The sequence below is a fragment of the Myxocyprinus asiaticus genome, chromosome 48 (genome assembly GCF_019703515.2).
Source record: "Myxocyprinus asiaticus isolate MX2 ecotype Aquarium Trade chromosome 48, UBuf_Myxa_2, whole genome shotgun sequence".
NCBI lineage: Eukaryota > Metazoa > Chordata > Actinopteri > Cypriniformes > Catostomidae > Myxocyprinus > Myxocyprinus asiaticus.
In genome coordinates this window covers 25,783,843-25,810,149 of record NC_059391.1, presented here as the reverse complement: position 1 = coordinate 25,810,149, position 26,307 = coordinate 25,783,843, and the positions used below count along the sequence as shown (strand labels likewise).

The 26,307-nt window shown below is 38.2% G+C and overlaps 1 protein-coding gene across 2 annotated transcripts in view; it reads left to right on the top strand.

Moving 5' to 3' along the window:
- Positions 1–26,307, top strand: part of LOC127437269 (plexin-B2-like) — a 241,364-nt gene that overhangs the window by 173,149 nt on the left and 41,908 nt on the right. For both annotated transcript variants that reach the window (XM_051692093.1, XM_051692094.1), the window contains exons 3-11: positions 495–1,606; positions 2,036–2,224; positions 8,526–8,651; positions 10,404–10,504; positions 10,958–11,084; positions 11,952–12,108; positions 15,975–16,086; positions 16,537–16,648; positions 24,122–24,223. In XM_051692093.1, the coding sequence (XP_051548053.1) occupies positions 495–1,606; positions 2,036–2,224; positions 8,526–8,651; positions 10,404–10,504; positions 10,958–11,084; positions 11,952–12,108; positions 15,975–16,086; positions 16,537–16,648; positions 24,122–24,223 (2,138 nt within the window). The remainder of the gene's footprint in view (positions 1–494; positions 1,607–2,035; positions 2,225–8,525; positions 8,652–10,403; positions 10,505–10,957; positions 11,085–11,951; positions 12,109–15,974; positions 16,087–16,536; positions 16,649–24,121; positions 24,224–26,307) is intronic.

The window sequence follows — 26,307 nt, the reverse complement described above, 5'->3', positions numbered from 1 at the left end:
GCATAATTTATTTTATTTTTTTAAATCACGTTAAAATAACGGTAGGTTAAAGGTTTATCGGTTATCATTAAAAATCAGTTCGCCTATGGAGAAAACGAATGGGTTTTTTATTTCCGGAACCCGACCGTTGTGCTATATTGGACCAAACTGGCCTGGGTGTTTTGCGCATGATCTGAAAGACAACGATGATGCGCGATGTATATTTAACAGATGCTTAGCTGACGACCTTCCTTCAAATATTCGATTATGAATTGTGTCATGTATACTTGGAAAGACAGATAAAGGCTTGACTATGCAAAAACCACTTACGATTATAACTGTGCATATAAACGTGCTGAATGTTTAGGAGTACTCTAGCATATAGATAGTCTCAAAACTAACACACACAGACTAAAAGCCACAAAACTTAAACAGTTTTTTGTTTTTTTTGTCAGCTTTGAGGTTAAAGCACTCTTTCATTTTACCTTGCTGTGTCTTTGTTTTGTCATTTACAGAAATGGCGAGCTGGTTACCGGTGGTCCTACTGGTGCTACATGTGACCATTGCTTTCTCAGAGGAACCCATACACGAGTTTTCCACAGACACGCCCATCAATAACGCGGTACAGGACCCTTACACGGGGCGTGTTTACCTGGGTGCGGTCAATGCCATTTATCAGTTGGACTCTTCTCTACACCTGGAAGCCAGGGCTGAAACAGGGCCAAAGAAGGATGCGAGGGGTTGTACACCACCTGTGTCTACCTGTCAGGACCTTAAAGACACTAATAACACCAATAAACTCTTGCTAGTTCATTCGGCGAATGAGTCATTGATAGTTTGTGGGAGTTTATATCGAGGAATATGCTCTCTGCTAAACCTCACCAATGTCAAAGAGCAGATATACTACAGCGACAGTAAAGGCGAGCGGACCTACGCCACTAGCACCGAGGAGCACGTTTCCGTGGTTGGCGTCATGGCCACACTTGAAATTGATGATAAACCATTCAGCGTCTTTTTAGTTGGGAAGGGCTACGGAAGCATGGACAGCTCGAAACTCATCAGCACCAGAATCACGCAGAATTATCGTGAATGGGTTGTGTTCGAAAGCATAATTGAGGCTTCAACTGTCCAAGCTGTCCCGTTTTTACCCAAATACCTACACGATTTCCGATTTGCATTCAAAAACGAAGAGTACGTTTACTTTGTTTTTTCGCGCACTCTTGGTGGAACGGACAATAAAAATTGTACTTTCATTTCTCGCCTCTGTGAGAACGACAATCACTATTACTCATACACAGAACTTCAGCTCAACTGTGGCACGAACAATCGCTACCACAAAGTGCAGGCTGCCTACGTCACTGAGCCGGGAAAAGAGCTGGCCCATGCTATGTCCGACTCAGGAGAGTACGGAAATGTTCTGGCCTGGGATAAAGTCTTGTTTCTGGTCGCTAGCTCAGAGGAAGGGGGTACGGAGTCAGCTCTGTGTATGTACCCCCTTAAAAACATCAACCAGAAGCTGTTGGCCATCGTTAGCGCTTGTTACATGGACAACGGCAAGATTGATGGCAAATTAGTTGTGGAGAGTCCTTACACGTCCAGCACTAACGATCCATGTGTCAAACACGACGTAAGTAGCAGCCTCTCATAATATTGATCAGTGTCTTTTGGGACAGGACTTGTGTCATTGTGCCTATTTTCTTATTCAGCATTTTATTCCTTGTTTTCCAATAAAAGTACTTGAACATATTAAAACAAGATACATTTCACAAGTTTTGTTTTCAGAGAAATCTTAAAAAGAAAGAACAAACTACTTGCCAATGAAGTAAGAAAAATACATTGAATTAAAAGGGAAAACAAGCTTAGATTTCTTCTTTTTTTTTTGCTTTTAGAATATACGTCACAATTTTTTCTTAGATTTCTTTTAAAACAAGTCTTAATATCTCAGGCCATTTTTCCTCTCAAGTAAACTTATCTTGTTTTAAGGATGTTTAGATATATTTACAGGAAAATACTGAATAAGAAAATTATTTTCCAAACTCCTTTTGTTACCCTGCAGAAAGACATTGTGAACAAATATAAGTGTGGAGCCGATTTTCTCCCATCTCCATTGGCCAGCCGGCAGGAGTTTGCCTTGAGGGCCAATCCCATCTTTATCAGACAGAACCTGTTGACCGCAGTGGCTGTAGCTGTGGAGAATGACCACACCATTGCGTTTCTGGGACACAATGCAGGAGAGGTAATTAAGGTAAGATCAGTCGTGCTAAATGCTATAAACGGCATGCTATAACCCTTAGTGTTGAGGTTTTACCACTTTGTCGGCACGTGGGAAGGTTGTAGACCTTTATGTTCATTAGTTACAGCGTTCAGGAAGCTACTTTAAAATTCTAGCTTTCCAAGTTACGAGCTATTCATAATTAAAGTAGTTAAACTACAGTCTAGGTACTTGTTTGAAAAAGTAGTTAGTGTTGTGGCTTCTGCCACCTCTGTGAAACATCACTCTTGAAGTCATGGGGTTTTGATGCCAGAAGATAGACTTTATAGAATAAAATGGCAATATTTACATTGATTATACTTGATTAATTTATTCTCAACTTAATAAAAATATTCTACATTATCCTCCCTCTGAGACTTACATAAGTCTCACCTTCACTGTCCTTATTCAGAGTGCAGTTTCATAATTCAGCCTCCTCAGTTATGCTTTCTAGCGACTTAGTTAAGTCACACAGCTTCACCACCAATGACCAGATTATGCAACCGCACTCCGGTGGAGATTTCCGAATCAAATGTCTCCATCCAAGTTTGATTAAGAATGTAGTAACATTTTCTGTCTCATTATTCCTTCATTCAATAAATGAAACCTATAAGCATGTTATACTGTAAGCATGAGCGTGCAATTGGTTCAGCCTTGTCTTTGGTTGTCACAGTTATGTAGAGTATATCAAACATAAAACAAAATATTCATCATCATATTAAGAGTTCTTTTTTGTAGTGTAGATATCTTCAACCCAGATACTTTGCGCATCGTAGAGGGACACCCTTTGGGGAGAGGTTAGGCTAGCACTTACACCCAGGGTATGGCTCATTATTCATCTCCTCATACATATCTTCACTGGAGGTATCAATTTCCTCCCAATCTGGTCTTTCTGTCCATCCAGAGTAGGTGTCATTGCATTGGACCGTTCACATTGATCAAAGTCATCTGCTTCACTGTTGCACGGATCAAGAATGATTTTATTAATGGTATCACACAACATAATATTATTCCTTCCACAAGGATTGTTATTCCAATCATTATATTAATTTTAGCCAATCGTGTACCCCATTTCTTAAAGAATTCTATTTAAATTGTTATAAACAAACAAGACAAGCATTGTTCATCTTTAGTCACCACCATGTTTTATTTTTCCATTCTTCATTAATATTAAAATGTACATGAGTTCAATAAAAGCATAAGTAAAAGTAATAAATCATTTTTCAATCTTAATTCTTCATCATACAAACATTCCCAGGTTTGTTTAATATTACTTCAATAAGTCAGGCACTCCTTTGTTTGCAACGGTTCTCAAAACTTTACCCCTAAAACCAATCTATAAATAATCTTCTACACAGAGTATGATCCCCTAATGGCACAGTGACAGAATGCTTGGTATTTAACACCAACTGTGATAAGTTGTTTTAGTAAAGCAGTTATTAAAATGCAGCCGGGTTGAGTGGAACTCACAATTTTCAGGCAGGTTTTTTCTAGACCTCCCGTTTGATGCTTCCGACCTAAAAGCATCCATCCACTTCCTTAAACCCATCTCACCCATTCTTGGGCAGGCTAACAAGGGCGGTGATGCCCTGCCTTAGGTTGCCCCCCCCCTCCCCCCTTCTTGCCATTGGAGAGTCTTACCCATCATTGGGTCATCACCTCTTGCCACTGGTCTCGATACCGCTCAGTCCTATTAGCCAATCCTTAACTAATTGGTATCAGTAAACAGATATTTTCTTTTGTTTCAAGGAGTATCACCTGAGAACAGTCACAGCCAATGGAACAATCAACAACTGCTTAAATATGGAGACAGTTCAAAACGTGGTCAAATTCAAAAAGCACTTTTCGAAATTTAACAATCTATTAAAATTGTCCACATTAAAACTAAAATAAAAGTGGGGGCCTGGGTAGCTCAGTGGTAAAATACGCTGGCTACCACCCCTGGAGTTCGCTAGTTCGCTAGTTCAAATCCCAGGGTGTGCTGAGTGACTCCAGCCAGGTCTCCTAAGCAACCAAATTGGCCCAGTTGCTAGGGAGGGTAGAGTCACATGGGGTAACCTCCTCATGGTTGCTATAATGTGGTTCGTTCTCAGTGGGGCACGTGGTGAGATGAGTGCAGATGCCATGGTGGTTGGCGTGAAGCCTCCATGTCTCCGTGGCAACATGCTCAACAGGCCACGTGATAAGACGTGCAGGTTGATGGTCTCAGACATGGAGACAACTGGGATTCATCCTCCACCACCTGGATTGAGGCAAATCACTACGCAACCACAAGGACTTAAAAGTGCACTGGGAATTGGGCATTCCAAATTGGGTGAAAAAGGGGGAAAATCCACACAAAAAAAGGTAAAATAACAATGCTAAAATTGAACTTATTTACAGATCATTAATTTCTATTCAGATTGTATTTCTGCTCCTTTAGCAAATGTCACTAAAGACCATGTATCATGGTGGGGACTAACAGCAGAACAAAACAAAATAAAGGTAGCCTCTGTCAAGCATTTAGGAAGCTTAATTTAAAAAGTAAATAATAGTCTCTAGATTGATTTGAACCTACATCTATTCTTTCAGATGAACTTTCAACTGAATCTCTTGTCTTTAGTATAAACCCTTAACTTCAAATTGCCCTCTGAATATATAAAATCATTAATCATGATGAGGAAAGTTGTTTGAACCTCTCCTTCATATCACTGTATCTAACATTATTATCAAATCACATCATTTTCCATATACAATAAAATCAAATCAAAAGAAAATAAAACAATTTAGAGATGTGCCTTTAGCACACTTCAAAAACTTATACTGAGAGTGAGAGAGAGAGGGCGGGGAAGGAATTCGGAGGGGGACATTCCACTCCTTCACACTGTTTCTATTCTCATTACAGCTGTTCCTTCTTTTTCATTTTAGAATCTCATAATAATTTAAGTTTTTCTTCAACAGTGAAAATAGTGATAATTATACAACACCTATCTTGTAGTCCTGTCATCTTATAACTAATATTAGCTACACTACAAGGTACTAGCAACAAGTAGCTAGCTACATTGAAGCTCTTTAAGGAAACAACATAGAGGTCTGCGCGTGGGACTGTTTTTCCATCCCGCCAGCACCCGAACGCTCCCGCTGAATTTTACTCCATGTTCAGCCACTCTCTGCCTGCAGTGATTTTTCTTCCTGAACGCTCCCGTTCCGGCAACCCTGCATTTGTTGTCCGCATAGGGCAAAAGCCATACAAATAGGCAAGTGTACACAAAAAAGATTTTATTTTTCTGTTAAAGCTATTATCAGAAGACACATGACATCCCACATCTTGCCTGAGGTTGGTTTCTTAACACTAAATTGACAATTTTCTAGTCTGAATTTCACATCTTTTGATGTGCGCTTTGCTCTGCCATTCTTCTAAAGCGCAGTTGACTACCTGCATACCCTGCTCTAAGTATTGGATAATTTCCCAGGAGGTCTCCCATCCAGGTACTGACCAGGCTCAGCCCTGCTTAGCTTCAGTAGGCAACCAGTCTTGAGCTACAGGGTGATATGGCTGCTGGCATTGTAATTTCAATATAGCTTTTTTGCGTAACTTTATAAATACTTGTAATTGAAGTTATTTTTATATAGTAGACCTACATAATTATATTGCATTTAAATAAAAATAAGCTTAATTTAAGGTCCTGGTCTTGTGAGTATTTTAACGATTGCAGTTTGGCCTCATTCACGTCCATTGTAAGTGTCTCACTGTAACCTCAATTTTTGCTTTTTATTAAGAAAAGTAGGGGAGTCAAAATAAATTTTTGTTGTAATCAACATTTTGACACAAATGCTTTCAATTGAGCTTAACTTATTGAACCCGGAATAGTCCTTTACGTTATGATGCTTTTGGGAAAAAGCCCGTAATTCTAAAAATGATACGTATAAGCGTGTCTACGATCTACACAGGCTTACAATACTTTTGGTAAATGCAGCCCAGATTACACTATTTGGCTGGCTCAAAAATGATATTTGAAAATGTCGATTTTTAAATGAATGACTCTGGAATAGGGTAACAGGATAAAACGTATACATTTTGAACAGAAAAAATATGCTAAATACATATTTATTTATTTTTTTGAATATAACTATTTTGAAAACACACGTATTAACAGCAGCATTTAAACATTTTGCATGCAAAAAATGACGCAAAATGCCACGCAGTGACTTCTGTGCAGAGATTCAAATGGGTGAATCGTTTCTTTTTGAACTGGTGCAAACAAACCAATTTATTTAAATTAATAGTACTTGCATACACTTACACTACATATGAGAGACGGGACGGTTTAAAGCTTGATTAATTACTGCCTCAGTTTGCGCAACTGTAAAGCTGTGTCCGCAATACAATGTGATAATTTGTTTTGTTTTTTTTATAGAGTTTTCACGCTACACTGTTGTAGTTAAGTTAGTAATGTCACTCACGAGGCACTTTCACCTTTACCTTCTTACCACTTTGTCAGCATGTGGGAAGTTTGTAGACCTAGATGTGAATTAGTTACATAAGAATAGCAACACAGAATGTGTTTTGAAAATAAAAAGGAATCTGGAAACAATTCTTTAACAAGCTTTTTTCACAAGGTAAAAAATAGCCAAAAATTGACATTCTGTAGGAGGACGTAAGGGAAAGTGCAGCCCTGTCTTTTAGGGCGTTTGGCTTTGTTAAAGAAGTGTTAAGGATATGTATATCTCTAGAAATTTGAGACAACCAATTAGTGGACCGGCTGATGTCACACACCTGCTTTAGCATGCACGTCACAACACTGCAGTTTAGGCTTTGGCAGGTACACGAATTAGAGGCTGAAATCAGTGAATTTCTGTCAGAGAGATGAAAGAGAAAGAGATCTCACTGTCACGGAAACGCCTCTCCACCACAGACACAGCTAAACATGTTAGACATTATATTAGGGATAATGAACTGATTATTTGTCAAATAGACATTTGAAATTGAGGGACAGATGGATAAAAATCGAGCTCAAATTAGGTTTTGTATCCTGTCGTGCCGATTGTAGTGTAAAGGGAGACAGTTGTAATTTTTGTGGTCATTATGTGGCTTGTGGGTGAAAGTCACAAAACCTGTCAAGAACATGAGTTCATGTTTCACCCCAAAATCAATCGAAAGAAATAAACTATATTTTCCTTTACAAAAATGAAGCCAATATTGTGACATTTTCATAGCAATTAAGAACATATCTAGGACATATTTCACCCCAAAATCAAAATACATTTTTAGTTTTATTTTGCTTAAGGACCGTTAAGATTGTTTGCATTGTAACATTATTTTCATGGCACTTAAACAAATTTTCTTAGAATTGAGACTTGAAATGTTCTTAATTTTCATCAAAATAATGTCATAATGCTAATACATTCTCACTACTGTGATGCATGTTTTCTCAGTTGTATTACTGTAATATGATCAAAAAGATCTCATGTTTAAATTGTATTTTTATTGTATTTTGTATTTGTAATTGTATGTAAAAGTATTTATTCATCATAGCACTTTGCACATAATATACATACCCCCAACCCGCCCTACACTGCCCCAACAAGGGTTCCTTTTCTAGTTTTTTCTTTAAATTCCGTATATTCCTGTTACGTTACATTTCTTTATAGCGCTTTCTGTATTTTTCTGTCATTATTATTACTGTAATGACAAAACCTTTTTTTCTATTTACCATAATCAGAACTGAGACCAGAAATGTGCTTAATTGTCATAAAAATAATGCTAAAAATGATCATTAATATATTGCAAAAACAAATAAAAAATTACTGTAAAATGTATTTAAAAATGTTTAATTATATTGAAAATTGTAAGTAGATTATAAAAAAAAGTATTTAGAATAAAGTATAAAAAATGCTCAAATTTACTAATATTTAATACTATTTTATTTACCAATATAATATAAATACTATGTACATTGTGTACTATTTATGCATCATGGGAATAGTTGTTAACCTCCTTGAATTTATGCAGATTTCAGGAAAAATCATTATATTACAATTTTTTATTTCTTTTTTCAATCACCATTGATAACAATAGGGATTACGAAAACATCCGGACACATTACGATAAGGAGATTTTAGGGTTAATGTGATCATTTGCATAAAAAGTAATGTCACAATGCAAACAATGGTCCTAAAAATAGGCTTCATCTTCTTTATGCAAAGTGTTATTATTATAATTTATTTATTTTTATTTTAGGGTGAAATATTGTGACCCGTAAATATTTTCTTTCATTGTGACTTTCTCTATGTGAATTGTTCTTTCCATACGCAGGTACATTTGTCAAGTCAGCCAGAGGCGTACAACCCCGGACCCGGCTACAAAACCAGTGGCTACGTAAACAAGAACCTTTTCTTTGACAAAACCCAGACGCACTTGTACATCACCACAGAGAAAAAGGTACTGGCTGGAGTCATTTATCACAGACTGTACACTCACGGTTTGAACAAGTGCTGTTGTTTGATTATCGTTGCCTTGACCTCAAGAAAAGTATGATTGCAACTGTCCCAGCGCCTTTTACCGTTATATCTGCCGTTGATGTTGAAATGTACCTTTGTTATTATGTTCTAAATGGAATCTGAAGGTATAGTGTATGTATTGCTGAGTCCATAACCTCAAAGTAATGTAATTATAGACAGTAATGTATTGAAATCGCTCATACCTTCTTTTTATCCTTTTATCCACAGTTTTCTGCAATTAACTCAGATCGAACCACTTCACAGACACTTTCCAATGTGTGCAATCTGTTTTGGTCTATATCCACCTTTTTCCGGAACACGGAAATGTTTCATGATTCATAGCAGAAGCCTGTTTTCTCCAGTGTTTTCACTTGCATCAGGGAATTTTTTTAGCGGATAATGTGTTAATTTTTTGTGATGATATACAAAAAATTGCCAAATAAACATCTGGCTTCACAGTGCTGATACTTTACACAGTCATGATGACCATCCTTGACAGTGCCTCACCCGAGTGGGTAGATGACATGAAGCGATGGGCCGATGTTAGTTGCGTAATGAGATTTTATTACAGTCGACAACTGTGCAAGTAGAGCCTAAACTCATTTTCACTCCAACTAACACTTGAAATCATTGTTGTTCTCTATTTTTTGCGCTCCTTTCGGTAGTTTTGACATTGGAAATCGAAACCAAAAAACAGTCCAGCGGCAATCGGAATCATCATGACACCCCAGTTGTTTATTAAAACTGAATAAAGGTTATACAGTATTTATTAAGAAATTTAAGATTCTAGTTTAAAAATCTCTAGTAGACTTAGTTCAGACTGAACTCATTCTTGCACTAAAAAGCTGGATGCAGTGCAAAGAATAGAACAGAGCACAAATCATGAAACCTGTGAAACCCCCCTTTTTCTCCCAATTTGGAATGGCCAATTCCCAATGCACTCTTAAGTCCTTGTGGTCATGTAGTGATTTGCCTCAGTCCGGGTGGCGGAGGACGAATCCCAGTTGCCTCCGCGTCTGAGACCATCAACCCGTGCATCTTATCACGTGGCTTGTTGAGCATGTTGCCACGGAGACATAGTGCATGTGGAGGCTTCACGCCATCCATCGCGGCAACCACGCTCAACTCACCACGCGCCCCACCGAGAGCTAACCACATTACAGTGACCATGAGGAAGTTACCCCATGTGACTCTACCCTCCCTAGCAACCGGGCCAATTTGGTTGCTTAGGAGACCTGGCTGGAGGCTTTGAACTAGCAAGCTAGCGAACTCCAGGGGTGGTAGCCAGCGTATTTTACCAATGAGCAACCCAGGCCCCCATGAAACCCGTTTTTTAAAAGTTAATGTTAAAATTACCATGACAAGGCATCATAAAAACGCAGTGTTCGACGAATTGCAACAGTGAAAAAACGTCCATCTAGTGCATGCTTACATAGAAAACCAATTGAAAAACAGCGCAGATGAACTTAAAAATGTGTTCATTGTAAACGACCCCTTGCAGTATTAGGGTTTCGTTAAAAACGGCTAAACGGTGTACCACGGAATTTAACAAAAGGCACGGTTATAGGCTAATGGGATGCAAGAGCGTGTCCTGTGTGAATAGTTCTGTTTCTAACATCTGATACTGTAAGAACAGTCAGGTGAGTTAAAACTGTATTTCTCTGTTTTTTTTATTTATTTTGTGGTTGTGTAGATCACTAAGGTGCCCGTTCAGGCCTGCCATCTGAAGACAGACTGCCAGTCGTGTGTGGCACAGAGAGATCCGTATTGTGGCTGGTGTGTACTGGAGGGAAGGTAAATTAATGTTTTTGGCATACTTAAAAATGGTGCTTTTGTCGGGCCATGGCCTAGCGGTTAGTGCATGATGAGCTGTGGTGGTCATATGGGAGATGCAGGTTTGAATCCAGCCTGTAACATGTCCTGATCTTATTTTTCTTGGAAAAAGATAAAAGTTGTTTATATATTTATCCATTAAATTATGCATATATAAAATGATAAAAAAAAAATTAAAAAAAATTATGACTATATTTTATAAAAAAAATAATTACAAAATTACAGTTGTTAATTTTTATTTTTTTTTTTACCATATTTTAGATTTTTACTCTGCATATGAATATAATTGTATTGGCAATGTAAAGACACAAACACCAAGTTTCACAATAAGTTTCCAGAGCATATGTGTTGAATTACATTGTGTTTTACTTAATTGCAATAGAAGTGTAATATTATGTTTATTGATTGCGTTAGATGTACCAGGAGATCGGCGTGCAGCCGTGCGGAGGAAAAGAACGGTTGGCTGTGGAGTCCAAACCAACAGTGTGTGAAAATCGTGTCTTTCCACCCGCCGAATCTCAGCTGCTTGAAGTCCCAGCAGGTACCAGCCGAGTGTCACGGACACAATTACCAGTCTTATTTTTAAACCAGACCGCTCAGCGCTGATTATGAGAAAAGCTGAGCTCGACTCCCACACAATGAGGCCATATTGGTGAACAGAAGGCAGAAACACAATGGGCACTGATGGCATGTTTAGAATTCTCTTCTAAAGGTGCTGCTGTTTTTTGTTGTTGTACACTCTGAAAGTTCTCTGATTTCAATATATGAGTGTATTGATTTTTGTAGCTTATTTATTTATTTATTGAGAAAGTTTTGATGTTAATTCAAATTGTTGGATTTATTTGACTGATTAAAGTGTTGAGACTAAAGAAGTTTTTTAATAAAATGTCAATTACTGTAATTTTAAATGTAATTTTACTGGAATCTGGCGCACACACATTTGTGTGTAAATCGTTCAGAAATCCATTCTTACCTATTTTTTTTTGCATTGAATGCAAATATTTTCATAGGATTTGCTCTTTCTGCAATTTCCTTTTGACTTTGATTATAAGTGTCATAAAGGCTAAAATTCAAATTTTGCAAAAAGGTTGTATCAGAAAACAAAAATAGTAAATGAATTATGAACTAACAAAGAACATTTGTATTTTATTCATTAACATTAACCAATATTAATACATGCTGTAAAATATATTGTTCATTGTTAGTTCATGATACCTAATGCATTTATTAATGTTAACAAATAGAACCTTATTATAAAGTGATACTAAAATCTAAAATAGGAAATGTTGTTTTTGTTTTTATTTATTTATTGTTATTGAATTTGAATATTCTTAGCTCACTCCTTTCATATATTTACAACTGTGTTCAAAACGTTTATAAAGTTCAAAGTTTATAAAATCTCTCACAGGTTGAGATAAACGTCCGAGCGCTGCCGATCCTCAAAGATTCCGACCGTATCAACTGCGTCTTCGGCTCTTATCACAGTAACGGCAGGATGGTGGACGGACGAGTCAGTTGCCGCTTACCTGAGCAGCATCTCATACCGCCCACACCTGAGCAACAAGGTACAACTCAAAAGCAAGACAGTGGATATGTGAACATTCTCTCTGTGAGTCATATTTCAGAATGATATGGGGATTAAAGGGGCTATATTCTCACGTCAGACAGAAACTGGTTCCATTTAAAAAAAAAATACCTGAACTGAATGATTTTCATGACTTTCTGTTCTGTTAACAGTTCTTGAACATGCATTCTTCCGCCGATGCGGACGGGACACCATACTCCATAGCTATCACTCAGTGGCACTGCCACACCATTACTGAATCTACAGTGCGAAACAAATTGTGCGACCAGTGTAGTCAGATTCACAAACTAAATAATCGCAATCGATGTTGTCTGATTCCCGAACAAATTAATCCCATGAGTCGGTTCTTTTCAATCTACAGCTCAACCGATGTAGTCCGATTCCTGAAGGAATGACTCTTATGAGCAGTTAATATTGAATCTACAGCATGACCCATGTTGTCCGTTTCCCGAATGAATGACTCATGAGCCTGTTCATTTGAATCTACAGCGCGACCCATATAGTCTGATTCCCGAATTAATGACTCCTATAAGTTCTTTTTAGTTTACAGCACAAAACATACAGTGCTACCAGTGTAGTCTGATTCCAGAACGAATGAATCCCATGAGTCAGTTCTTTTGAATCTACAGCACGGACAATGTAGTCTGATTGCCAAAGGAATGACTCTAATGATTCAGTTCTTCTGAAACTACAGCGCAAAACATACAGCACTACCAGTGTAGTCTGATTCCTGAATGAATGACTCTAACAAGTCGGTTCTTTTCAATCTACAGTGCTACCAGTGTAGTCTGATTCCCGAACGAACATATCCCATGAGTCGGTTCTTTTAAATCTACAGTGCAACCAATGTTGTAAGTTTTTCTAATAAATGTATCTCATTGGCCTATTTATTTGAGTCTACAGTGCGACCCATGTATTGTAGTCTGATTCCCGAAGAAATGACTCTTTTGAGCTGGTTCTTTTGAATCTACAGCGCAAAACATAAGTGCTACCAGTGTAGTCTGATTCCCGAATGCATAAATCCCATGAGTCGGTTCTTTTGAATCTACAGTGCAACCAATGTTGTCCGATTCCCCAACAAATGACTCTTTTGAGCTGGTTCATTTGAACCTACCATGCAAACAATGTTGTCCGATTCCACAACAAATTAATCATCTTTTGAATGCACAGTGCAAAACATTCAGTGCGACAAGTGTAGCCCGATTCCCGAATGAATGATTTTTAAGAGTCAGGTCTTTTGAATCTACATTGAATAACATGCAGAGCTACAGTACCTCCTGATTGAATTACTTTTATCAGCACAAAATATTAATTAAATCAAAGATTACTGAACCGTGAGTCATTTATTTCATCATGTATGTCTTCAAATGAACCAAAAGTTATTTGCGGGATGGTTGTTGGTATGACAATGTGTAGTTAATGATCAGAGGTGGGTAGAGTAGCCAAAAACTGTACTCAAGCAAAAGTGCTAACATAAATAATTACTTGAGTAAGAATAAGAAAGTATCCAGTTAGAGTACTCAAGTAGTGAGTAACTTGTTTCTTTCACAAATGGCATAATGGATGTTAACTCCCCTGTATTCCATTTCATAATACACATTTAACATGTATTACAGAATTATTTGTATAGTTATTAGTGGAAATTCTATCATCATTCACCATCATGTTGTTTCAAACCCATATGATTTTCTTTCTTCCATGCAACACAATAAGGAGATGTTAGACAGAATGTTTGCCTGAGTCACTATTTACTTTTTTCCTCCTTATTTTAAAAGTGAATTGTGACCAAGACTGTCATTTCCTAATATTCTGTCTAACATATTTTGTGTTCCACAGAATACAGAAGGTCACACGGGTTTGGAACAACATGAGGGTAGGGAAATGATGACAGAATATTAAATTATGGCTGAGCTATCACTTTAAAGGGGTAGTTCACCCAAAAATGAAATTGATCTCATCATTTACTCACCCTCATGCCATCCCAGATGTGTATGACTTCATTTCTTCTGCAGAACACAAATTATTATTTTTAGAAGAATATTTCAGCTCTGTAGGTCAGAACAATGCAAGTGAATGGGTGGTAAAATGTTGATGCTCCAAAAAGCACATAAAGGCAGCATAAAAATAATCCATAAGACTCCAGTAGTTAAATCCATATCTTCAGAAGTAATATGATAGGTGTGGGTGAGAAACAAATTTAAGTAATTCTTTTGCTAGAAGTTCTTCTCCCTGCCCAGCAGAGGGTGATATGCAGAGAAGAATGTGAATCACCAAAAACAAAAGAAGAAGAATGTGAAAGTGATCTGTATCTCATCCACACATTGCTTCTGAAGATATTGATTTAACCACTGGAGTCTTATGGATTACTTTTATGCTGACTTATGTGATTTGTTTTGAGCCTTAAAATGTTGGCACCCATTCACTTGCATTGTATGGCCAAAGAAGCTGAGAAATTATTCTAAAAATCTTAATTTGAGTTCAGCAGATGAAAGAAAGTCATACACATCTGGTATGGCATGAGGATGAGTAAATGATGAGAGAATTTTCATTTTTGGGTGAACTTATCCCTTTAAGGGCTCAGATCTGGATGAATTTGTCAGTAAGAAGAGAGGTTTGGAAACATTTCTAGTAATTATTACAGTGAACAATGTTCCACAGGGACATTATATATAATGCTGAAATATAAACCAAAGCAAGATCATGCTTTATTAATACCTACTTTTGCTATTTCATAGCTTTCAGTTGTTAGTTCAGTGAAGTTACAGTTTTCAGTGTCGTAAGAATTTTGATCATTAGTTCTGTGCTCCCTAAACGCAGAGTATGCAGTCTGTGTAGGGCACCACACGCAGAAATACTGTCTATTCGCGCTTCAGTTGTCAATTACATGTTCAGCAGAACAAAAGGCATTTACACGCGGGACAAAGCGCACTGATATATTGCTGCACTGATTTAAAAATGTACACTTAAAAACTTATGTCATAAGAACCCATATTTACAGAATCACCATGAAAATGACCATCACCATGACACAGAAAAGCCCACGTTATGATTGGAGCCACAACTTGAAAGCTGCAATGTTAATCTTGAAATATCCGCTTGTCTTGGTGTAAAATGGTGTTGCGTGATGAAACTATTCTTTTTTTCACTGTGCGGAGTGAAGAAAGTGTTTCACTTTGTTTGAAGAGCTTGATGCTGCAGTAGTGATGGACTCGGCTTGAGTGACACTCTGTGACAGCGCGCAGCTATGTGAACTTCCGCTGTTGTAAATGTCCCATTCAATAATCTCTCAAATTACACATTAATTAAAATTAGACCGAGTAATGTAACGACAGGAACGCCACCCATTGTAACAAAGTAAAAGTAAATTTTTTTCATTAGAAATTTACTTGAGAGTAAAAAGTACCCACTTTAAATCTACTCAAAGTATTTTTTTCTTACTCAAAAGTTACTCAAGTAAATGTAACAGAGTAAATGTAGCACATTACTACCTACCTCTGTTAACGATGCACATTATGAGTTTTGTTGCAACTAGTGGTATTTTCTAAAAATGAATATTTGAATAAAATATCTTACTTAGAATCTGTTCTGTTAAAATATGAAATCATCTCATCATTTGGTAACAGACTTCTAAGGGCAGTAAATCCAATAAGAATTGCATTTCTTTTTCTTCCTATGAAGTAGTAAAAGAACCATTAATGGAACCTTTATGGAATCGGAATCGTTCCTTACAATTCTCATCCCTACCCACATTTACATGAGATGGCCCCTTTTAGACCACAATATGTAAATAATCTCTGTTATGATTGTCTAAACTCTTCCTGACCCCCTCTCTTTCTGTGTGCACAGATTACGTGGCTGTCCCGGTCAAGATCGTTGTGAACGGCAGCGTGGAGGTCGCGTCCAGTGAATACAAGTTCTACAATTGCGCAGCTGCAGTTCACAAAGCAGAAAATACGCCGTACGTTTGCTCTCTCCACTTCTATTGTCAGCGAATGTGTGTGTCCGCTTTATGCTGACGCCAGTGTGTGTATAATGAATACGAGCATGTGTAACGATGAGACAGAGGTTTACTCATAAATTGTAATGCATCACCGAAGCTGGAATTGAATTTGCTTCTATAGAGACTTGCTTACGTTTTTTTTCCCAAGAGCAGGAAATTGCTTTTGTTTCTCATCCATTCATCACACATGAAAGTCCATCTCTCATCTTTTTTCCTCCCCTGCTTCTTGTGTTTTTAAGAGCCAGGGGACATTTCTGATGAATGACTATTATTTGAAGTGCACTGGGAGTATATGCTTTTACACCAAACATTTACACACTGATGAAAATTTTAACTAGAGGTCTGATTCGAAAGCTCTGTCGTTGGCAGCTTTTTCTGTAGTTTAATCGTTTGTTTGTTTCTCTCTAGTTGCACTTCCTGTGTAAGCAGCAATTGGGGATGCCAGTGGAACATTGCGGCCCACACCTGCACAGATTGGAACGATGCAGAAACCGGGGTTAATATAGTCAAACCCAGACAGGTACTGACAAGGGAATTAATTGGGGTGTGCTTACAAACACACATGCTTTTTTTTTTTTTTTTTTTTCTCCTCAATTTGGAATGCCCAATTCCCAGTGCACTATAAGTCCTCGTGGTGGCATAATAGTGACTCGCCTCAATCCGGGTGGCGGAGGACGATTCTCAGTTGCCTGTGCGTCTGAGACGTCAATCCACGCATCTTATCACGTGGCTTGTTGAGCGAGTTACCGCGGAGACATAGCGTGTGAGGAGGCTTCACGCCATTCTCCGTGGCATCCACGCACAACTCACCATGCCCCCCACCGAGAGTGAGAACCACATTATAGCAACCACGAGGAGGTTACCCCATGTGACTCTACTCTCCCTAGCAAACGGGCCAATTTGGTTGCTTAGGAGACCTGGCTGGAGTCACTCAGCATGCCCTGGATTCGAACTCGCGACTCCAGGGGTGGTAGTCAGCATCTTTACTCGCTGTGCTACCCAAACCCCCCCAACACACACATGCTTTTGTCTTTTCAGTGATTACGTATCTGCACCCTGCTGGGAAAAGCAGCTCATTCCAACTTAAATGACAAGTTTTACACAAAAATACTTTCATTTTCCCACCTTCGTGTCTAAGCCCATATTAATTTATTTTATAGCGTTAATATCTCATTCAGTTAAAATATGTTGTGACACACCAGTTTTATGTCAAAAACTAAATTATATTTAATTTTACTTTTCCGTTGCCATGAGGATGTAATGGCAACTTTACAGCTCAAATAATACGGAAGAATTCAAGTGCTTATATTAAATTATAAGCTTCGTTTCCTTTTCTTTCCTTCTTTCCTTCATTTCTTTCTTTAAACCATACACAAATTCTCCCCATTCACTTCCACTGTTAGTGCCTTACTACAACCTCGATTTATGCTTTTTTTTTTTTTTTTTTTTTTTTTTTTTACTTTTCAGACCATTTGGAGCAACTAATATTAAATAATCAAAAAACAAGTTAAATGGGATTTTCTTTGACCCAACCAACCCTGAGACTCAGCACTTATTATGACCCAGCTGGACATTCCAGACCTCCTGAGACCAGCAAGAAAAATGATACCATGTTCCAAAAACCAACTTGACTGTCTTGGGCAACGACCTCACTTATTCACTTTAATTAAAAAAAACTCCACCATAAATGGAGACTTTCGAAAACACTCTTCATAACTGCATACTTTGGAAAACAATGATGTGAGGAAACTGAAAACACTGAGAAATGCAAATTCTGTCATCATTTCCTCACCCTCATGTTGTTCCAAACTTACATGACTTTGTTCCATATAAGTTTATTATAATGGAATTGGGGATGTGACTGAAAACATTTTTAAATCAAAAAAAGCGTCCATGTGACCTGTGCACACTATAGTTTAAGTCCTCTGAAGCCATACGATAACTTTATGTGAGAAACAGACTGAAATTTAAGTCATTCTTCACTTAAAAAATCTTCCCCCCTGCCAAAGCTCTGAAATTTCATTCAAATCAAAGATGAATTCAAATATAGTGTGTCACCTTTAGGTTTTATGTCAAGAACCAATTACAGTAGCTTATGTATCATCTAATTGAAGGTGGAGGGGGAGATTTTCAACTGATACTGGATAACAACTTCATTATTCTTTTTTTTAATTATTATTATTTTGCAAAACAACATACAGAGTCACGTACTGACACAGAAGACAGTGTTACACTTAACCTCACAGACACACACACACACAAAGGAAAAAAAAATACAATAATGTGTACATACAGAAACATACAGGTAAATAATATACAGAATCAGTTATCAGCACCAACTCAGTCTACATCAGTTACAGCTGATTTCGAAGATATCTTATGAAAGGCCGCCACATGACCAAAAACTCAGAGCTGGAACCCCTCAGATTCAGTCTTATTCTTTCCAGACTCAGGAACTGTAACACATCTCAAACCCACAGTTTAAAAGAGGGAGGGGAATCTTGTTTCCAATTGAAAAGAATCCATCATCTCGCTTGAAGAGAGGTAAAGGCAATGCAATAACTATCTCTTCTTGAAAGAGCGGTCTTTTTGACAACTTCACCAAATCGGATGGTTTGGACAAATATTTACATTGAATATTTTAGAATAAGACTAAAAAAATCAGTGTCCAGAAAACAAAGCATCTGGGACAAAACCAAAACATATGGGCAAGTGTAGCAGGAGACTGCTTGCATCTTGTACAGATCGGGTCAATAGAAGAATACATCTTTGCCAACCGAGCCCTAGACAAATGAATTCTGTGTACAACTTTAAAATGTAAAAGACAATGTCTGGCGCAGATAGAAGACCCTTGAACCCTATACTTAGCCGTGTGTCACTCTTCATCAGTCAGACAGACATTAAGATCCTGTTGCCAATTGTCTCTCTGTACATTATTTGGAGCTGACAATAGAGATGTCAGTTTAATGTACAAAAGAGAAATAGTTCCTCTCTGAACTGAACTGTCAGTTAGAAGCTGTTCAATTGGATGTGGTTCAGGAAGAGATGGAAGTGAGGTGAAATTCTTGCATATATATACGCGGACCTGCAGATATCTGAAAAATTAGTCTTGGGTATCTTGAATTTAGACTCTACTTGCGTAAATGAAAGAAAATTCCCATCTACAAAAAGATCTTTAAATGATGCTATGCCTTTTTCTTGCCATAATAAAAAAGCATGATGGAAACATATGGAATTCCGTACTGTAGGATGTAACGTGCGCGAGTCGAGACCAAGTGGCAAGGGTGAAAATAGAAGAAGAAGCCTATATTTTTGTCGCACATTATACATTTGCACATATACAGTGAAATTCCTTTTTTTGCATATCCCAGCTAAGCTGGGGCCAGAGCACAGGGTCATGATACGGCACCCCTGGAGCAGATATTGTTAAGGGCCTTGCTCAAGGGCCCAACAGTGTCATCTTGGCGGTGATGGGGCTTGAACCCCTGACCTTAACCGCTGAGCCACCACTAGAAGGGTTGGGAGTGAGAAAGGGAAGCAAGCGGAGGATTCAATATCAACCCAATCAGGTATATGATTAGTATTGTAGGAATTCTGCCAATTCACAAAGGCTCTCAAGTTACAAGCCCAGTAGTAAAGTTGAAAATATGGAAGAGCCATCCCCCCAACTCCTTGGGATGTAGTAAAAAACACAGGTGTATTCTTTGAGGTTTCTTGTTCCAGAGAAAAGATGATATTACCTTATTTAAATACACAAAATAAGATTTATATATATATATATATATATATATATATATATATATATATATATATATATATATATATATATATATATATATATATATCGGTATAGTCCAAAATTTAGTAGGAGTATTCATCTTAATAATATTGATCTTTCCAGCCAAAGATAAGGGAAGTCTGGACCAATTGTCAAGGGTCATCTTTATACGTTCTAAGAGGGGAGCAAAGTTAAGTTTGAACAGCTCTGAAATATTTCTCGACACTACCACACCAAGATATGTGAAATTATCTGGCGTTAACTTAAAGGGGTAAACAGAAAAGGAGAAATGTTTTGCGGCTTGATTTATAGGGAATTCTTCACCATTTGAGAGGTTGAGTTAATAACCTGAGAGATTGCTGAAACGCTCAAGCACCAACATAACATGAGGAAGTGTATTATGTGGATCTGAAATATAAAGCAGCAGAATGTCTGCATATAATGATAATTTATGTTCTCTGCCCCCTCTGATAATTCCCTGAATTGCTGATGTAGATCTTAAGCAAATAGCTAAAGGCTCGATCGCCACTGTAAAAAGTAAGGGAGAAAGGGGACATCCCTGTCTAGTTCCTCTTTGTAATTGAAAAGAGGGTGAGCTAAAGCCATTAGTGATCACAGAAGAAGAGGGAGAAGCATACAGGAGTTGAACCCATGAAAGGAACTTCGGACCCACCCTGAATTTCTCTAGACAACTGAAGAGATAGCTCCACTCCACTCTATCAAAAGCTTTTTCAGCATCTAGAGAAATTACAACCTCTGGTATATGCTGATTAGTGTCCAGGTAATAAATAAATGTCAAACACTCGACGAATATTAAAGAAAGAAAAATTTATTCTTAATGAATCCGATCTGGTTCAGCGTTATGACGGAAGGTAGAACGTTCTCCAGCCTTCAGGCTAAAGCTTTTGCCAACAGGTTACAGTCCACATCTAACAAAGAAACAGGGCAAAATGATCCACAATTAAGATGGTCTTTCCCCTTATTAAGTAGGACTGAAATTGCTGCTTGATAATATGTATGTGGAAGTTGGCCTGTTAGGAATGATTCATTAAGTACCGCTAGTAAAAGAGGCATTCGTTTTTCCCTGAACATTTGTAAAAAATTCCACCGTAAATCCATCAGGTTCTGGGATTTGTTGAGTTTTGCATATTTGAAAGAGCTAAATTAGGTTCTTCAAAGTTTAGGGGCTTTTTTAGTTCCAGTTGATCATCTGCATGAATTTACGGATAGACGTCATTATAGTAGAGGATGAAGAATTTCGAACATGATTGAAGGAGTTGTTTTTTTGTTCAGTTGTTATAAGATCAACCTCTGTTTGCAGCATTGTTCTCTCTCTCTGAATTTCTCAGATGTAGGTACAGTAGCGTATTTTCAATCTAATTGTTTAATCTGACTAATGAGGTCATTCCAAGCGCTGGTTTCTTGTTTTTCTCTCCCCCCTTAAATATGCTTTTAAAGAATCCCAGAGTGTAGCTTTACTGACATCTGGAGTATCATTAAGGGACAAAAATAAATAATTGGTTTAATTGATTAAAAGGATGGATTAGACAGGATGGTATTATTAAAGCGCCATGTTCTCCGGGTAGGCGTTTTAGGGAAAGTTAGCTTCAATACTACAGGGCTGTAATCAGAAATGATAGTTGATTCATATTTACACTCTACAATTAAAGTCAAGAGATGATTATCTATTAAAAAGTAATCGATTCAAGAGTATGAATGATGAACTGGGGAAAAAAAAGAAAACAGTTTAAGATTGGGATTTAAGAAACACCAGAGATCAGAGGATGTATATGTTTCCAAAAAGTATTAATTGCCATAGCAGATTTAGTTAAATTATATGTATTTTTGATGACTGGTCCAGAGTGGGATGCAATACACAGTTAGAGTCTCCACCTAAAATTAATTTGTGTGTTCAGATTGCGTAGGTTGGACAGAAAAGACCTCATAAACATCACATCATCCCAATTGGGCGCATTGATATTAGCTAGTATCGTGGGGACGTTATATAATGAAACCGATACGATAACAAACCTCCCATTTTATCAGCCTGCACCTTACTCATAATAAACGGTGTGTTCTTAATAATGAGGATCGCTGCCCACTGGATTTCGTTTGAAAATCTGAGTGGTATAATTGCCCAACCCATGATTTGCATAACTTAGAATATTCAGAGGATACAAAATGGGTTTCTTGAAGGAATGCTATGTTAACGTTCAAACGTTTTAAATGAGTAAGAATCTTATCGCGTTTTATTAACTGATTAACCCCTTTCACATTCCAGCTCATGAAGTTTTCTGCAACTGACTTGCTGTGTATCGAGTTATCCATGGTCATCTAATGGGCCATAGACTGAAATGTCCACACCTGTCTGAAGTTTACAGGTCCACTGTAAACTATAGCTCAAGTACACATACAAACATTCAAACATTTAACAAGTATCCCGTCCCCTTTCCACCCCAATTGCAACTCCCCAACCGGGAAAATATAAACTCGCGTTTCACAGAAAAAATAAATAAATCAGCAGGTGTTCTAGGATTTTGGAAAATTTCGACCTTTAGACAGTGTGTACCTCTACTGTCGACTTGATATGTTTCTCAAAAAAAGTTTTGGCATCCGATGGAGATTTGAACGAATGGTTGGTGTTGCCAAAGGTGAAGCATAGTTCTGCGGGGTGATGTATTCCGTAGGAGATCCCATCCTGCTTGAGCTTGAATTTCATGGGATTGAAGGCCACTCAACTCCACACTTATGTCTGGAAAAATATGAATTTGTGCACCGGTTTTCCTGGAAGCTTGAAGAATCTTGGCCTTATCGGAGAAGTAATGTAGGCGAACAGTCATTGCTTTGTGCCTACCAACTGTGCTGGGTTTCGGGACTGGAGCGCGGGGAGCACGGTCCAGCACTACTGATTGAAGATCTGGTAAATCATCACCTAGCACCTTGGCGAAGAACCCGGACATGAAGTCGGTAGGCCTGCCATTCTCCGCACTTTCAGATGTGCCAGTTATCCTTACGTTTTGGCAATGGCTCCTATTTTCTAGATCCTGTTGTTGCTCTTGTAACTTTTGAATCTGCTCTTGAAGGCAAGAAATGTAGATTCCATTGCTTCAATGGAGTTGTGCTGAGAATTGAGCGATATTTCCATATTTGCCATGGTAATGGCCATTGTTGCTTGCTTCGCCTGCATGGAGTGGAATTCCCCTGTAACTTCCTGCTGTAAGGTATCAATTCTGGTCTTGGTTTCAGCCCTTAAAGTGTCGATGATCAGTCCTTTTTCTGAGCGGAATTTGGAAAAAAATTAAATGTTAAATGAGGTAGAAGTTGTTAGAGATAAGTCTATTCAATCTACAATATACTGTCAGCGTGTCTTAATTTAAAATTAAATCGCTTGGAGCGCATCGAACTTGCAACTACCACATTTTCTTGCCACCCAGAAGCCATAACAACTTAAATGTTGGTCTGTTTCTCACACAAAGTTATCATATGTCTTTAGAAGACAAACTTCTGGAAATAAAAGAGTTTGAAAATAACACATGTCAGGCTGTTGGAAAATTGTAGCTGCTCTAAGGAGGTTTACCAGCTCATCTAGACCAGATTAGACCAGCTAACCACAATAAATGATCAGCTTGGACCAGCTTGAAACCATGCAAAACAAGCTACTACTTTGAGCTGGATAGTTCAGACAAGTAAATGCTGAATCGATCCAGCTAGTCCACAAAGTCAAAATGGTTGAGACAGTTTTTTTATTTATTTTAAACTCTTTCTGAAATACTGTTGATATAGCCAGTGCCACCCCTACAATGTTTGATATTTGCTGCGTCCTGGAACAGCCACACATGACAGATTAATTGGACACAAAGTTAATAATTTTACTCGCTGTGTTTAAATGTGAAACATATTAGCTAAATCAGCAAATAAAATGGATGGAAAAAATGGATTATGCAATTAGACACAGTCGCCAATGTCAGAGTGGATGTATGAGATTTCAGCTGTAAATAAACTGTTTTATTCATCCACGTCATCGTAGTTAATAGGGTTTTCAGTTTCAATGGACGTCCATTAATTTACGTAGGACATAAATGAAGAATCGTTCAAAAGATCGCCATAGATTAGAATGAATTCAGCAGACGCTACAAATTCTCTCTAGTTTTAAAGATCGCCTAACTTTCCTGTACAGCATAATTAATAGAATTCTCCTTCTTTCCTATGTTCAAGGTCAAGAGCTGCCCACGGTTCGAGAATCCAGATCCTGTCCTTATTCCGGTCGGTTACAAAACACGAATCAGTTTCGAGGGCATTAATTTGGACCCATACAAGGTGAGTTCCACATCCTGTTCTACTTTTCACAAACATTTTGCTCTTCTTGGTGACTTAATTAAGGTTACAGGCTTTGCGATATGTATTTCTGATAAAATATCTCTGATATCTTTGAATATCTACGAGTATTGCGAGAAACATCAAAGTTTGGCATGTGTGTGTTTTGAGTATTGACAAATATCAGAGTTTTGAGTGTTGTGAGTGTAATAGGTAAAGTCTCTGCTTAAGGGAAAGGAGGAGGCGGGAACCGGCTGTGCAGTCAATGTAAACATTTAATGGTATAAAGAAACTGAAACATAAGATGAAACGTACAGACACGCACACAGACAGTGGCTGCGTGTGTGTCTCTCTCTCTGGAACTGGTGCCTCCGGCTCATCTTTATCCCCCTCCCGGCTGATTAGGACATTTCAGCGCCGGGCGTGTATCCTCACAGCCCGGCCATGCCCTCCTCCTCATCACACCCCTCCATTGCCCAATTCAGGCCGGGGAAACCTCCGGCGTGACGTACTCCCCTCCCTTCCTGGAGGGGAGGTGTTGCCCTTCCGCCCATCCTTCTGCTGGCAGATCTTCCTTGCCTCTCTGGAGCCCTGGGAGAGGGGAGGGGGTGGAGAGGGAAAGAGCGTGTGGGGAGAGAGAGAGAGAGAGAGAGAGAGAGCGAGAGAGAGAGAAAAAACTTGCTCGCCGGACCCCAGACACAGCGTCGCCTGGTCCTCAGCCACTCCTCTGCCCTCTGGCGGATGACAGCCGCACCTCCCCTGGGAGACAGCCATGGCTCCTCCGCTTCCCGGCGGACGGCAGTGGCGAGGACTCCATGACTGCGCATCCCCCCTCCTTCCCGGGTTTTGGCACCAGTGTAACGGGTAAAGTCTCTGCTTAAGGGAAAGGAAGAGGTGGGAACCAGCTGAGCAGTCAACGTAAACTTTTAATGGTATAAAGAAACTGAACCATAACATAAAAACCCACAGACATGCACACACACAGCGGCCGCATGTGTCTCTCTCTCTCGAACTGGCGCCTCCGGCTCGTCTTTATCCACTATCCCGGCTGATTAGGACAATTCAGCGCCAGGCGTGCATCCTCACGGCCCAGCCACGCCCTCCTCCTAGTCACAGTGAGTGTTTTACGTTTTTTGAAACATAAGTGTTATGAGTATTGTAAGAGTTTTAATGTTTGAGAAACATCAGTGTTTTGGTATTGCAAGTGTTTTGAGTATTGAAACATCCATATTTTGAGTATTGTTAGTGTTTTAAGTTTTGAAAAACATCAGTGTTGAATGTTTTGAGTGTTGACAAATATCAGAGTTTTGAGTGTTTTAAGTTTTGAGAAACAAGTGTTTTGAGTATTACGGGTGTTTTGAGTATTGAAACATCCATATTTTGAGTATTGTGTGTGTTTTAAGTTTTGAGAAACATCATTGTTATGAGTGTTTTGAGTATTGAAAAATATAATAGTTTTGAGTATTGTGTGTTTTAAGTTTTGAGAAATATCAGAAATTTGAGTATTGTGTGTTTTAAGTTTTGAGAAATATCAGAAATTTGAGTATTGTGAGTGTTTTAAGTTTTGAGAAACATCAGAGTTTTGAGGATTGCTAGTGTTTTGAGTATTGAAACAAGTATTTTGAGTAATGTGAGTGTTTTAAGTTTTGAGAAACATCAGTTGAGTTTTGCGAATGTTTTGATGATTGACAAAAATCAGAGTTTGAGTATTGTGAGTGTTGAGTATTGAAAAACATCAGTGTTGAGTTTTACGAATGTTTTGATTATTGACAAATATCAGAGTTTTGAGTATTGTGTGTTTTAAGTTTTGAGAAGCATCAGTGTTTTGAGTATTGTGAGTGTTTTGAGTTGATTGTTTTGAATATTGAGAAACATCAGAGTTTTGAGTATTGTGTGTTTTTAGTTTTGAGAAACATCAGTTTTGACTATTGTGAGTGTTTTGAGTTTTGTGAGTATTTTTAGTATTGAGAAACATCTTGGGTTGGGGGTGGGGGGGTTAATGTTCGGAAGGAAGGGTTGTAAATGTATACAATTCGATTCCAAATATTCTGTTATGTTTTTTTTTTTTTTTTTTTTTTTGGTTATAT